At 33.6% G+C, this 14,363-nt stretch overlaps 1 protein-coding gene across 2 annotated transcripts; it reads left to right on the top strand.

Moving 5' to 3' along the window:
- The first annotated feature begins 140 nt into the window (after positions 1-140).
- On the top strand, positions 141-9,110 carry LOC134697478 (SERPINE1 mRNA-binding protein 1-like). 2 transcript variants are annotated; one of them, XM_063559767.1, is made up of 7 exons: positions 141-484; positions 2,186-2,330; positions 2,879-3,043; positions 3,782-3,856; positions 4,682-4,756; positions 5,971-6,205; positions 7,732-9,110. In XM_063559767.1, the coding sequence occupies exons 1-7, from the start codon at positions 259-261 to the stop codon at positions 7,942-7,944; spliced, it is 1,134 nt and encodes a 377-aa protein (XP_063415837.1). In that variant the 5' UTR covers positions 141-258; the 3' UTR covers positions 7,945-9,110. The 2 variants fall into 2 exon arrangements, with proteins under 2 accessions (XP_063415837.1, XP_063415831.1); XM_063559761.1 differs by having other exon boundaries at positions 142-484; positions 3,779-3,856.
- The last annotated feature ends 5,253 nt before the right edge of the window (positions 9,111-14,363 follow it).

Raw genomic sequence — 14,363 nt, 5'->3', positions numbered from 1 at the left:
GAGAAAACTAGTGGCAAAACAGCGGCTATAAAATTTCTATGACTTACTCCCGCCAAATTTCTAAATATGGAACTAGAAAACAACCTTGAACTGTCGAGGCTCTCGGGTTTTTATGTTACAACTAAGGAAGGATTTTTCCTCCGAATATTCTAATTCCAAAGCATGCTCAAACTGTCTGGAGAGAAACACGCCATTTTGTAGCACCTTAAAAAGTAAGGCCGTAAAAATCCATTGCCATCCTCAGCATCAAGAGGAACAATGGACTCGCAATACGGCATAGCAGTGACTAATAAGTTCTGTCTTTTTGACGACGATGATGATGTCGATCCATATGAAATCCTGAAGCAAGAGGAACTGAAGAGAACCGAGGCTTTAGCGAAGGAGAAAGCTGACAAGTCCAAACCAACTAAAAAGACAAAAAAGACAGCACCACAAACTGATAACAAGACTAAATTGACAGAGCAAAACACACAAAAGAAAGAAGGTAATAATTATATCGTGCAGCAATGATTATTTGCATTGTCTTGATTGTTTTATTAGGTAACCTGTTTGACATTTGTTTACAGATAGCACGCTTGAAGTCCAGAATACTTTGTTATATTTGTTTCCCCTCTCCACATTCACGTGTATATGTTTAAAAACTGTTTGCAGGCTGTATTATATAATAAATATATATGTTGCAATGATATTGAAGTCCTATACATGTTTATCATGTGGTCGACCATGTTTGGTTATGATCCACCATGTTTTCTGATCCTGAACCTACTTATATTTTATTAAGGACAGTCTTGCTGGGGAAAAAGGTTGTATGCAACTCGAAGTTGGGATGCAAAAAAAATGTTGACTTTTGTAGTCTTTGGTTGTAAATATTGTGACGCAACATGGTAAAAAAATATTACAACTGATGATTGATTATAATTGATTAACATGTGATTAACATGTAACTCTTCTGATCAGCTGCTTCTGATACAAATGCAGATGTGGTTTAAAGTAGTATAGAACAAACAAAACATGATTGCAGAACATCTACCAAAATATTTAAGAAAAATATACATCACATCATTCACATGTTTAAAGTAAAAACATATGTCCCCTTCATTTTTTCCTTGAAGACTTGTCAGATTAGTGACTGGGCCATTCATAAAATATTGTAAGTTTCCCCAATTCCAACCGAACTTGCAAAAATGGTGCGACTCTTAAAATTTTACTGTCAAATCTAAGACCAATATTATTTTATTCATTTCCTATTTTAAGGCTTGTGGAATTCACTGATATTGTTCCAGCTTTTTTGGAAAAAATAAAAGTATTTTACTACCTGTCTACCCACACCTGACTCTGCAGGGTTGGGATTGGGGGGAAAAAATATATTAATTTAAGCCCCATTATTTGTCATTACACAACCAAGGTGTCCATATATCAATTATCATCAAACAACAAAAGAGTTTCATTAAGACCTATTTTATGGTGCACATGGAGCCTGCCAAATATAGCTATTTTAGAGTGTAGATATTGCTAAATCACTTGTAACTCACTGTTGTTGGTGTTTTAAAGTAAAAAGAAGCCAGTTTGTGCGAAAGACAACAATAACAATGATTTTTTTTTTTTAAACTGCCAGAAAACTCTGCACTTACTGACATTACCAGCTTTTCAGTCTTGTCACACAAACAAAAATTTGTTGAGCGAGATCAAATTATTGTTGCACATGACATCCAGTATAAATATACAAAAGAGCATATACAATTGTAAGTGAATCTGTATAATGCTACAACAAAACCATTATAGTTGTGGGCTAAACTGTTCTAAAAAAATGAGTAGTCAAGTTAAAAAAAAAATTAAGGAAGAATTTTATTAATTTTGTATCCACTCTATCACACATGTATCCAGTACTATTCCTGCCATGTGTAAGCTAAGAGGAAATTTTTTGTTGATTTGAATTTGTGCTTTATACCCAAAGTTAAAACAACATTTGTTTATGGTACACAAATGAAGGAAACAAATGCATGTATGTATATGATGTAGGACTAATAGATAAATCATCTCAACCAGGCCTAATGAAAAGTGATTTGAGCTGTAAAATGAGGAAATTTTAGAAGGTCCCCTATACATGTACTTGGAATTGTTCATTTTGGATTTACAGAAATTTACCATTTTATGTTTTATAAATTAGTATTTATTATATTTACAGAAAAGGTGGTCCCATCCCAAGCCAGGAATCAGCAAAATGAAAGGCCTCCAAGGAGTGCTAGACAGAACAGAGAAAATAGAGAACCAAGGGAAGATAGACGGCCAAGAAGACCTGAAGAAAACTCATCTATGACTAATGAAACAAGGTATGAAAAAGAGATTATTATCGTTGATCATCTCAACAAGATTTAGTCATATCCCCCCTGTCTTTAGCTGGGGTTCATATTGTGTATTGTAGACTTGTTGCCTTTCATTGGTTTATTTTGCCATTTGGGCTGTCAAGTTTGTTTCCTAAGAGTTTGATAAGGCATCCAAATACGAGGCTACAGATTGACTGCATGTTTCTTATTCTTGATAAGCTATACACTTTCAAATGAGACATTGACAAACTAGATTTTGAAATCTCAAACTCTCCTTTCAGTTTCAATCAGCAGACAAACAAAAGATGTTTACACTAAGTAAACTATTGCCAGAAAAAGCATGTACATGTTATTAGAACCATAAAAACATAACTTACATGGATTTCTATTATTCTTAAATTAACAGTATTATATTGTAAAAGAATATTTGTGGTTGAAACTGAAAGTAAACATTATTTTACTGTGCAAATATGAGATATTGTTATGTGTGCTCGTGCTAATACTGCACATAGGAAACATTTTTTCTTTAACAATCTTGTTTTTATTGATTTTAGAGACAAGCCAGAAGGTGGTTTTGGTAACAGGATGGAATCAAGAGGCGGATTTTCTGGACGACCAAGAGGACGAGGTGGCCCTAGAGGCAGAGGGCGAGGTGGTTTTGATAGAGGAGGATTTTCTGGAAAACGGGAATTTGAAAGACACAGTGGAAGTGATAGAACGTAAGAATTAATATATCTTTCTGTTTGGAGAAATTATATTTGTATCAGTAACTTGGTTATCTGCAATGTTATTTGTATTCCAGTGTTACAAGTTCCTTTTTTTACATTATCACATACAGATTATACCTGTATTTAATACGTGCAAGGCAAAAACAATTTATGATTAAGAGTTAATTTTGTATCCATGACATGGAAAAAATTGGGGTTGCCTCATCAACATCTCAATGTTTTTTAATTTCCTTGTATTGATCAATCAGCTAACTCAACCATCACACAACAATTGGCAGGATTTTCTGTGGTTGATAGACTGGAAATTTGCATAAAAAGAATAAATTATCTGATATAAAATTGATTGAAGCTAAACGCATTCACTATATACCAATAGCATTTACCAGTATTTTAAATTTTGATTTATTTTATTGTGCTGGGGAACAGCCTTAAGCAACACACAGGGATCAATTCTGATGTGTTGTGCTGCCATCCCTGTTAGAAAGTGGTTAGACCAACACCATTTCTATTTTTCAGTCTGATTAAAGCCAAATTGTTCATGAACACAAAAATTTTATTTCGAAATAGAACAACTAGATGAAAAAATGTCATTGGTCAGGGGGAAAAAATAAATAACTGACTCTGTGACTATGTGTTTAAACAAGTAATTTGCGTTATTTTTTGTACTGAAGAGTTATTGTACTAGTTTGCAAATAAAAACTTTTTTTCTTCCATGTTTTGACATAGCAGTGGTGTGAAGTCCATGGAGAAGAGGGAAGGAAGTGGAGCACACAACTGGGGAACCTTTAAAGATGATCTGGATGAGTAAGTCAAGGACAATGGAAACAAAGCAGGGGCTTTTCCCCGTGTTCACCAACTATTTCTACTGGGCATTAAAGTCAGGCTTATGATACTTGATCTTGTATAGAATTTGGAATATATCAATTTGATTTATGATAGGACATAGTGTATATTGATAACCTGACTGGTCATTTTATAAACAATGACCATAATGTAAGGGTCAATCATGTTTATGCAAGTGGTATCCAGGAAAAATGCAGCAAACCAGAATTTGAACACTTTAAGTTGACTTGGTGGTTTTGTTGTACTGAAATTAAACCACGACTCGAAAGTTTTATAATCACACTTCTTTTTAATTTGGAAGGATAGTATTTCAATTACATTCAAACCTGCATTAAATATTCATATGAATAAAGGATAGAGCAATATGCAAGTAATTAACTCTCCCTTGATACACTAATACATGAGGTTTGAAAACTCTGAATCTGAGGCATTGAATGTGGTTGTTTATATTGCAGAGCTGATTTTCATTTCTGCAACCTAATTTTCATATTCTTAATTTGAAAAACTTAGATGTGTCCATCCTCGGTTGTCTCCACTTTTACATTTTGTCATCTGATTTATATTTTGATAAGTCTTAATACAGTGATAATAATGGTTACATCTCGTTTTCTGTTCTTGAATCATGTATGGTGAAATAGAAATAGGTGGCTATTTCTAGTACTCTAGTATAGTTGTTAATTTCTTTACCTATCTCCATCCAATCGTCATCATTGATTCGATATGTAGAAATCATTTACACAGAACAAACTTTTATAAATTTTTATAAATTGAATTATATTTTATTAGAGAGGCAAGCAAAGAAAATGAAGAACCCAAAGAATCATGGAACCAAGGAGAAGATGCAGAAAACCAAGACCCTAAGTATGACTAAATGAGCGTCAATTAAAGTACTTTACAAAAATCAATGCAAAATGTCATCACTAAGCATTAACGGGAACTTGTTCTTATAAACATGTTAAAAGCAACTTTACAATTTCTTAAATTAGTCTAAATAATTGAGTAACAATAAAGTTCTAATATTCTTGAGGAGTGAATTGTTTGCCTGCATGACCACAATTTGGAACATTTTTAGTTTTTCGCGCTAACTAAAGTTTTACCTGTCAAAATTTAATAAAACGTACACATTGCACAGAATCAAAACTAACAGACAGTTAAAATTTGGGCATTGTGTCCCTTTATAGCTTGAAACTTTTTCGTTTCCAAACTTGGATAAGTTTGTCTACTTCAAACTAATTGAAACTCGTACAAAATGCTTAAAACCACAACACAGAGTTTGCATTTGGGGTTTTGGCTTGTTCAATTGAAAAATTACAAATTTTGAGTGGAGACATTCGTGTCCTCCAGACCAATTGTTCATGTATTATTATTATGAATATTAATGATAACCAACATAATGAAGTTATGTTTTTGAACCGTGCGTTCATCATCACTGTGTTGTAGTCGGCACAGTGCCTTCTAAGATTGAGAAACCAACAATCAATCTAAGGTTTCTACACATACAAAAAATTAATGACTTTTATAATAAAAAAAATTTGAATGTCTATTTGATAAAAGCATAGGTATGATAGAACAATCTTTAGTTTTTCCCCAACACTTTGTTTCAGAAAAAAATATATTCTTTCTTATTGAATAATGAGACACATTTTATGGATTGAGCACTTGTTATGATCACATCACGTATAATACAACGGTAAAGAATTCATTTGCAAATCTAAAGTTCAGTTGATACCAACTGTGAAATTTTTCTGATGTCCACAAATGTCTTTAGAAGAAAAAAATAAGATTCTATAAAGAGATACCCAGTACCATCAGTATGTTTTGTCATTTTGTCAAGATTCAATACCTGGATGAGATCAATGACTAAAACCAAACGAAATGTGGAGTGCACTGATCCATCACCATAAATCATACAAGACAGAAAGGATCTGTTTATTTTGGACCATGAGGGAAAATTTTATATAATGAAATATATTTAAAATAATGACAGGATGTTTTAAGTTGAATATTTGCTATTTATATTCAAACTTTAAAGATGAATAATATGAAATTTAACATTTGTTTTAAATTGGTTTCAGTGAAAGCACAGAATCAACTGAACAGACCGTTGCAGAAGGTGAGAAGACCCCAAAACAACTGACACTTGATGAATGGAAAGCCCAGGAAGAGAAAAAGAGATTAAAGACTGACTTCAATCTGAGGAAGCCTAATGAAGGATCGGATTCATCCCAGTTAAAGGGTACTGCCTACAAGAAACAAAGAAATACCAGTGATGATGAGGAAGAGGAGGATGACGAGGAGGAATATGAAGAGGTTAAAATCTTATTAATAGCTTGCAGTTAAATATCTGAGAGGTGGAAATCTGATTAATAGCTTTGCATTATTTTTCTGGTAGTTAAAATCCTGTTGGAAGTTGGAAGTGTAATATCTTGTTGATAGCTTGCAGATAAATGTCTCAAGGTTCATATCTTTTTGATAGCTTGTAGATAAATGTCTCGAGGTTCATATCTTTTTGATAGCTTGCGGATCAATGTTTTAAGGTTCAAATCTTGTTGACAGCTTGTAGTGATATTCATAGAGGTTCAAATCTTGCTGATAGCTTTAAGATGAATGGCTACAGGTTCAAATCTTTGTTGACAGCTTGTAGTGATATGCACAAAGGTTCACATCTTGTTAATAGCTGGCAGCTGAATGTCTAAAGGTTCAAATCTTGTTGATAGCTTGCAGATGAATGTCTACAGGTTAAAATCTTGTTGACAGCTTGTAGTGATATGCATAAAGATTTAAATCTTGTAATTAGCTTGCAGATGAATGTCATAGAGGTTCAAATCTTGTGCATAGCTTGTAGTAATATGTTGATCATGTTGATAGTTTGCAGATGAATGTCTAGTTTTCGAATCTTGTTAAAGCTTGTGGTTATCTCGAATTTAAATCACATTGATATTTAAATGTGAAATGTTTATAGCGGCATAATCTCGGGCCACATTTAAAAGAATGTCCTTCCCCTCCCCTAGGCCTACCCTTTGAAAACACCAGGAAGGCAGGTTACTTTTTTTTTTCAACTGAATGTCATTGCATGGTCACATGTATGGTTTGATTTGTCCAATAGAGAATACATATCAGTTGTTTGTGCTTAATTTGAGTGTTTTTTTATTAAGATTGTCAATCCTTTTGCTTTCAAGCACTTTTCAGAACTGGAAACAAATTATTTTCAGGAATAGAAATTATTCCGATTTTTTGGTGAAATAGAATTTTTAGGCCAGGGGCTTATTTTTTACTAATATGCATGATTAATGACCAGGCAAAATCTAATTCTTAAATAGAGGGGACAAATCCAATACTCTATGGGATTTAAAGACATCTACTAGGTTTGGATTGTCTAAACCAATCAACAAACTTAGATTATTCACGTCTGGTAATATTTTTCAATCCGGTAGTAAGAAGCATTCAGTTTCAGACTGTCCAGCGTTCAATTCTTAATAACGCCTCCGAGGAGACTTTAATGATACCTATAGAGTTTTAATCTTGAAAACCTTAACAAAGACAAATCTTACCAACCTTAATTTAATAAAAAGAAAACTTTCAAGAAGAGTGTTCATTTCTCTTAAGTAATTTATAGTCTGTTTTAAGCTACGAGGGCCCTGAGCAATACAAGATATATTGTTTTGTTTTCAATATCAGCAGAATTCACTTGAGAAATCAAAAACAGCTCTTAGATGAGCCATATAATAATAAGCAGGAGTTTTTCCTATCATCCAAAAGTTTAGGCTAATATAGAGTTTGATTACAAATTTTATATTTATAAATAATGCATGTTGTTTTTTTTTCATTTTTTTTAGGAGGATGACCACAAATCGAAGAGTCAACTTCCAATTAGGATTACCTTCAATGATTCTCCCAGGAGAGGAGGAAGAGGTGGTAGAAGGCCACGTGGAGGAAGAGGTCCCAGGGGATCTATGGGTCGTGGAGACCGAAGAGGAAATTCTCGGGATACTGCTCCAAGATTTGACGATGAAGCAGACTTTCCAAGTCTGGTCAAATCTGCTGCATAGTGCATCCTAAATAGGAGAATATTTCCCCATTTGGACACTTCAAGTGCAAAATGATTTCATTAAGTTCTCATTAACAACCTGCATTTCTGAGGATAATAATAGTGCACCTAAAACTTTAAAAGTGCATTATTTTCTTTTATACTTCATTGTTTTTGAGATATCTATTGCTTGATTATTACTGACAAATATGTTTAAAGTATGTTGGTTAACTCTCGTTAGTTTAACCATGTACTTGTTTATAGTGCTGCTAATTTTAATGGCTGTAGCAAAAGTGAAAATTGACTGAAAGATGGTAGCATGGTAGTTTGTATGTTTTTACTGAAATTTTCATGTTCTATATATGAAAAATGTAAATTTATAAAAAAAAAATATTATTTAAATTGGATCTGCATCACTTTGTAGACATTGACTGTTCAGTGGGTACTACATCATATGTAGACCACCTATGTATAGTAATGAAATCATGTTTGTCATTATAAAGCATCATGTTACATTGATTAGTTAACCGTCTTTCAAGTTGATTCACATTGAACATGTTTATCTCCCTTTACCAGATGTTATCATTCCTTTCAGCAGTTAAATGTTTGATCTCTTAACTAATTTATTGTTCATTTGTGTTTCTTGCTATTGACAGAATAGAGTTTGAAAGCCTCGATATCAAACGTTGATCAGGAAATTCAGAAAATGACTTGACACCTGTTATATAAACACCTTTCAACATAAGAACACAATGGTCTAAAAAGAGCCTGTTTAGATTAAGAATTGACTATAACTATTTGAAATTAAAACAGATGAGCAAGTATAAGAATTTTTGAGAAATAATGAATTGTATGATTATGTCTCAAAAAATATGCAGCAGATTATTATACAGACAGTTTGTGGAATTCTGTTTGTGTTTTTCAAAGTCTTTAATACATACTTCATAAGTATAAAAAAGACGTTTTCTGTGAAGATGTTACTTATACATGTGTCTAAAAGGTTAAGTGCTAAATGTGTTAAAGGTTAAAAGTTAATGAACAGACTATAAAATTTTTAGTAATAGGTCAGCTGTAATTTTTAATCTGCCAATAGTTACCTCTCCTCCATATCACCTATTTATAAGATCCTGCTGTGTAATATATTATCACTTGTATTTAAAAGGGGAATAAACCTCTTATTGACAACAAGACTTGTTATTTAACTGCCTCAGTCATTGTTGTACCTGTATGATGGTGCAGGAGACATAGAAATACCAGGTTAATGTCGATACAAGAATGGGGAGTTGTTGCCCTTGAATGGAATGTTTTTGATGAATTGAAACTATTGCATATGGCTACGAATATTGTACGACATTGCCATCATGTGGCGATTGTTGGTATAATCTTGAAGAAAAAAAAACACCGGAACAATTTGGTCAAATGTTCCAAACTTAGCCTGAAATGATCCTTTGGAGATTGTGGTTAAAAGTATTTGAAAACTTGTTGCTGAAAATAGAACATTGGGTAAATATGATCAACAAATCGAAGTTATCCAGCATGAAATTTTCTGAAAAATTAGAATGGCCTTGCAAGATATTTATTTATGTATTTTGCAGAAACTTTTATATTTGGGTAGAAAGATACTATAAACATGAAAAGGATCCATGATTTTCAATATTGCAGAAACCATTAGCTGACTTGTGAATAACTGCCCTTTGAGTTGATGCATACTACCTGAAAATGTGATGTAGATTGGATGAACTCTTTGAGTTGTTACCCTATAAGTATTTGTTTGCCCATGCTCACCGGAGGTTGTGAAAAGTTAAATTTCAGCGTCTATATACCGGTATATGTTATTTTAGTTTCAGTTCTAACTCTTTAGTTTGCCTTAACCAAAATGTTAGTTATACACAATGCATATACCACAAAACACATAAACTTGTACACAAGACACTTGCAAGAGCCTCTCCTGTATTTTGAAAACTAAACCACAAACCATGTTTTGGAAGGTTAAGCAACAATATTACAGTTCACATTTTTGTCGAGTTTGCAACATTTGTTGCAGAAAGTTCATAGGGATAGTGATCTGGGGGCGGCTTAAGCTAACATTTCAAAAGCTATATATTTTAGAAGGTGGAAGAACTGGATGCTTCATACTTTGTATATAGATGCCTCATGTTGCAACGTTTCCCTCAGTCAAATGTCCTTGGCCTCATTTTCATGGTTCAGTGACCAAGTTGATTTTTTTGTAATGTTGAATTCTCTCTTGTAAGTAATGGGATTATTATATTTGGTATGTGTGTACCTTGAAAGGTCCTAATTTCATTGATCAGTGAACAAGGTTAAGTTTTGGTGGTCAAGTCCATATCTCCCGATAATATAAGCAATAGGGCTAAGGTTTACATGACCAACTGGCAGGTGTCATCTGACCTTGACCTCATTTTCATGGTTCAGTGGTTGTAGTTGCGTTTTTATGTTTTGATCTGTTTTACTCATACTTTATGCAATAGATCTATATTTGTTGTAAGGTGTGCATTTTAGGGGATACATGGCTTCTGACGTCCTCATTTTCATTGTTGAGTGGGTAAAGGTAAAGTTTTTGAGTTTTTGGTCTTTTTATATTATACTATATGCCATAGGTCAACTATATTTGGTGTATGGAACTATTTTATGATCTATGTCAGTCGCACATGCATATATGACCTCGACCTCATTTTCACAGTTCATTGTTTTGGTCTATTTTTCTAAAACCATGAGTAATGGGTCAACTTTATTTGTTGTATGGAAGCATTGTTAGCTGTACATGTCTGCCTGGCATGGTTCATCTGACCTTGACCTCAATTTCAAGGTTCATTGGTCTTTGTTTAGTTATCTTAATTATTGTCAAGTGTATGTGACAGTTGTAATAAAGCTTACTTAGGACTTTATAGGTAGTTCAATCTCGTAGGTTTTATTTGACCTTTACTTCATTTCCACGGTTCATTGCTCAGCATTATTTTTTTCCTTTTTATACGACCGCAAAAATGGAAAAAAATTTGGTCGTATATTGGTATGATCTATCACGTTGGCGTCGTCGTCTGCGTCTTCCGAATACTTTTAGTTTTCTCACTCTAACTTTAGTATAAGTCAATAGAAATCTATGAAATTTAAACACAAGGTTTATGAACACAAAAGTAAGGTTGGGATTGATTTTGGGAGTTGTCCCAACAGTTTAGGAATTAGGGGCTAAAAAGGGACCCAAATAAGCATTTTTCTTGGTTTTCGCACCATAACTCTATGAAATGTAAACACACGGTTTATGACCATAAGAGGAAGGTTGGGATTGATTTCGGGAGTTTTGGTCCCAACGAAAAAGGGGCCAAAATTAAACTTTGTTTGATTTCATCAAAAATTGAACTATTGGGGTTCTCTGATATACTGAATCTAACCGTGTATTTAGATTCTTAATTTTTGGTCCCGTTTTCAAATCGGTCTACATTAAGGTTCAAAGGGTCCAAAATTAAACTTAGTTTGATCTTATCAAAAAATGAATTCTTGGGGTTCTCTGATATGCTAAATCTAAACATGTACTTAGTTTTTTTTTTATTATGGGCCCAGTTTTCAAGTTGGTCCAAATCAGGGTTCAAAACTAAACTTTGTTTGATTTCAACAAAAATTCAATATATGGGGTTCTTCAATATGCTGAATCTAACAATGCATTTAGATTTTTGATATTGAGGACCGTTTATCAAATTGGTTCACATTGAGGTCTAAAGGGTCCAAAATTGAACTTAATTTGATTTCATCAAAAACTGAATTCTTGGGGTTCTTTGATATGATGAATCTAACCATGTATTTAGATTTTGGATATTGGAATACCACAAAGGGATGGTAAGAATTGTGTTTGGGAGTTATGGCGCATTGGAGTTATCTTTCTTTGTCCAGAATAGTAGTTAAAACTTAAATCATAGATATAGAAAGATGTGGTGTGAGTGCCAATGAGACAACTCTCCATCCAAATAACAATTTAAAAAGTAAACCATTATAGGTTAAAGTACGGCCTTCAACAAGACTGTATGACATTTTATATTTCATGATGTATTCAAATGAGTAGTTAATGTTGAAAACTTCATAAGAAATTTGAATTGAGATCATTTTTGGAATTAGGGAAAGGGGAAGTGAAAAAAATTGGTGGGGTTCAATTTTTCTTATTTCAGATTTCAGAAATGAAAAAGAAAATTTCCTCAAATATCAAAGGATTGATATTCAACAGCATACTGAATTGCTCAAAAGCAAAAAAAACAAACATTTTAAGTTCATTATACCTCATTCATTCTGTTTCAGAAACCTATGCTGTGTCAACTATTTAATCACAATCCATATTCAGAGCTGTATCCAGTTTGAATGTTGTGTCCATACTAGCCCCAACCGTTCATGGTTCGACATCTGCGGTCGTATAAAGCTGCGCCCTGCGGAGCATCTGGGTTGTCTTATCTTAAACTACAAGCAATAGATCAACTGTTTTTTTTGTATGGAAGGATAGTCAAGGTGTATATAAAATTGAGAATGGAAATGGGGAATGTGTCAAAGAGACAACAACCCGACCAAATAAAAAAACAAGAACAGAATGTCACCTACAGGTCTTCAATGTAGCGAGAAATTCCCGCACCCGGAGGCGTCCTTCAGCTGGCCCCTAAACAAATATTTACTAGTATATGTCTATCTTGCAAGTATCGTCTGACCTTGAACCCATTTTCCTTTGTCCATAGGTCAATATTTTAGTTTGTATCTACTCCTCTTATCAATAGGTAGACTATATTTAAGGCATATATTGAGCTTAAGTCGTGCATGTCTGTCTGTTATTGTTCAGCTGACCTTTACTTCATTTTCATTGATTGGTTTTATTTCTTAGAAACTGCAATAATTCAACTATGTTTGGTGTATTGAATGATTGTATTAAAGGTGAACATGTATTTTTCTTTGGTTTAAATTACCTTGACATCAATTCTTCTTGAATTATAATAACTTTTTGTGATACTTTGTAAAGAGGGCGAGGTATTTCAGCGTGTGCACTCTTTGTCTTGTTTTAGGTGACTTGATTAAAAACACGTTTGTCGTGTTTTTCGCGTTTGTGAATAATTATATGACACATCTGGTATAAGGGTTCATTTCAATGTCCTCATGACCTTTACATACCTGGTTAATTCTTTCGAAGATACTATAACGAGTAATAATGTGAACTATGCGTTTTTTTATATAGATTATACCGTTGGTTTTCCCGTTTGAAGTGTTTTACACTAGTAATTTTGGGGTCCTTTATAGCTGGTGTTCGGTGGGGTGCCAAGGCTTCGTGCTGAAGGCCGCACATTGACCTATACTGGTAGTGGTTTACTTTTTGAATGGAGAGTTGTCTCATTGGCACTCATACCACATCTTCCTATATCTATGGAATGAATTTCAATGTTTTCTAGCAGGATTCATCTTACAACGACCTCATTTCTTATTATTAAGGTTTCAGGATTTTGTCGGTTTCTTCTACATTTTAAGCAATAACTTAATTTTAATTGGTGTATGGAATAATTGCATGGTTTACAAGTCTGTTTGGTTTGGTAAATCTGACTTTCACATCACTTTCATGGATCATTGATAATGTTTATGCGATAATTAACATTACTATCAAGATGCAGCAGGCGAAACATTTCAGCGTGCTGTTTTCATTATGCAGAATCTGACCTTGTTTCGTATCATAGTCACATTTTCCTAAAAGCTAATGGACAGAAAATGAGATAAAGTTTGGACGGACATTAACACTTTTAAATCATTGAATGCACTTTTGCTTTAAAAATTAGAGAAACGGGCCTATCCTTCGTTGATCACTAAAGTCGAAATAAAGGAAGCTTGTCTTTTGTCTGGCGCACATGCATATCGTATGCTGATATATGTACCAAATATTGTCGCACCAACACACGTAAAAAAATAATAATAAATTGTTCAAACACCCGCTGTATTAATTTCATTCAAAAGGAGACATATTTCGTCGAGAATTCAAAATCGAGATATGAATTGGCTTTCATTAACTGTGAGTATTCTAATATCGGGAATGAGGGTTTATTCCCTTTATTAGTGTCCTCAGTAACAATCTGCAGTTCCTTTTTCGTCTCGCCGGGGATGCAAGACATTGGTTACTATACAGCGTTGGTATATTAAGTTAGTTGTAATCCTTTTTTTAGAAGATCGAAGACCTGTAGATTGGATCGGGTTTCTGTCTGTCATGTCTTTTACCTCATTTTCAGGACTCCGAGACTTCGAAAAAAACAGTTAGTTTTTGTGTAAGGTGAAAAGCTCACTTATGAGTTTCATGATAACTATATTTGTTTTTTATGTATGTCTTGCAATGTCTACATGTCTTTCTGACAGGGTTCACCCGACCTCGACCTCATTTAATGAATCAGTGATCAGGGTTAAAGTTATTTGATTGAGTCC

This window comes from Mytilus trossulus, chromosome 1 (genome assembly GCF_036588685.1).
Source record: "Mytilus trossulus isolate FHL-02 chromosome 1, PNRI_Mtr1.1.1.hap1, whole genome shotgun sequence".
Taxonomy (NCBI): domain Eukaryota; kingdom Metazoa; phylum Mollusca; class Bivalvia; order Mytilida; family Mytilidae; genus Mytilus; species Mytilus trossulus.
This window is presented reverse-complemented; position numbering and strand designations above follow the sequence as displayed.

What these genes read in the sequence shown, in the direction of transcription:
- LOC134697478 (XM_063559761.1), top strand. Translation starts at nt 259, where the DNA reads ATGGACTCGCAATACGGCATAGCAGTGACTAATAAGTTCTGTCTTTTT. An exon ending in TCTATGACTAATGAAACAAG is followed by an intron (nt 2,331 to 2,878) that starts GTATGAAAAAGA and finishes TATTGATTTTAG; the next exon opens with AGACAAGCCAGAAGGTGGTT. An exon ending in CACAGTGGAAGTGATAGAAC is followed by an intron (nt 3,044 to 3,778) that starts GTAAGAATTAAT and finishes GTTTTGACATAG; the next exon opens with CAGTGGTGTGAAGTCCATGG.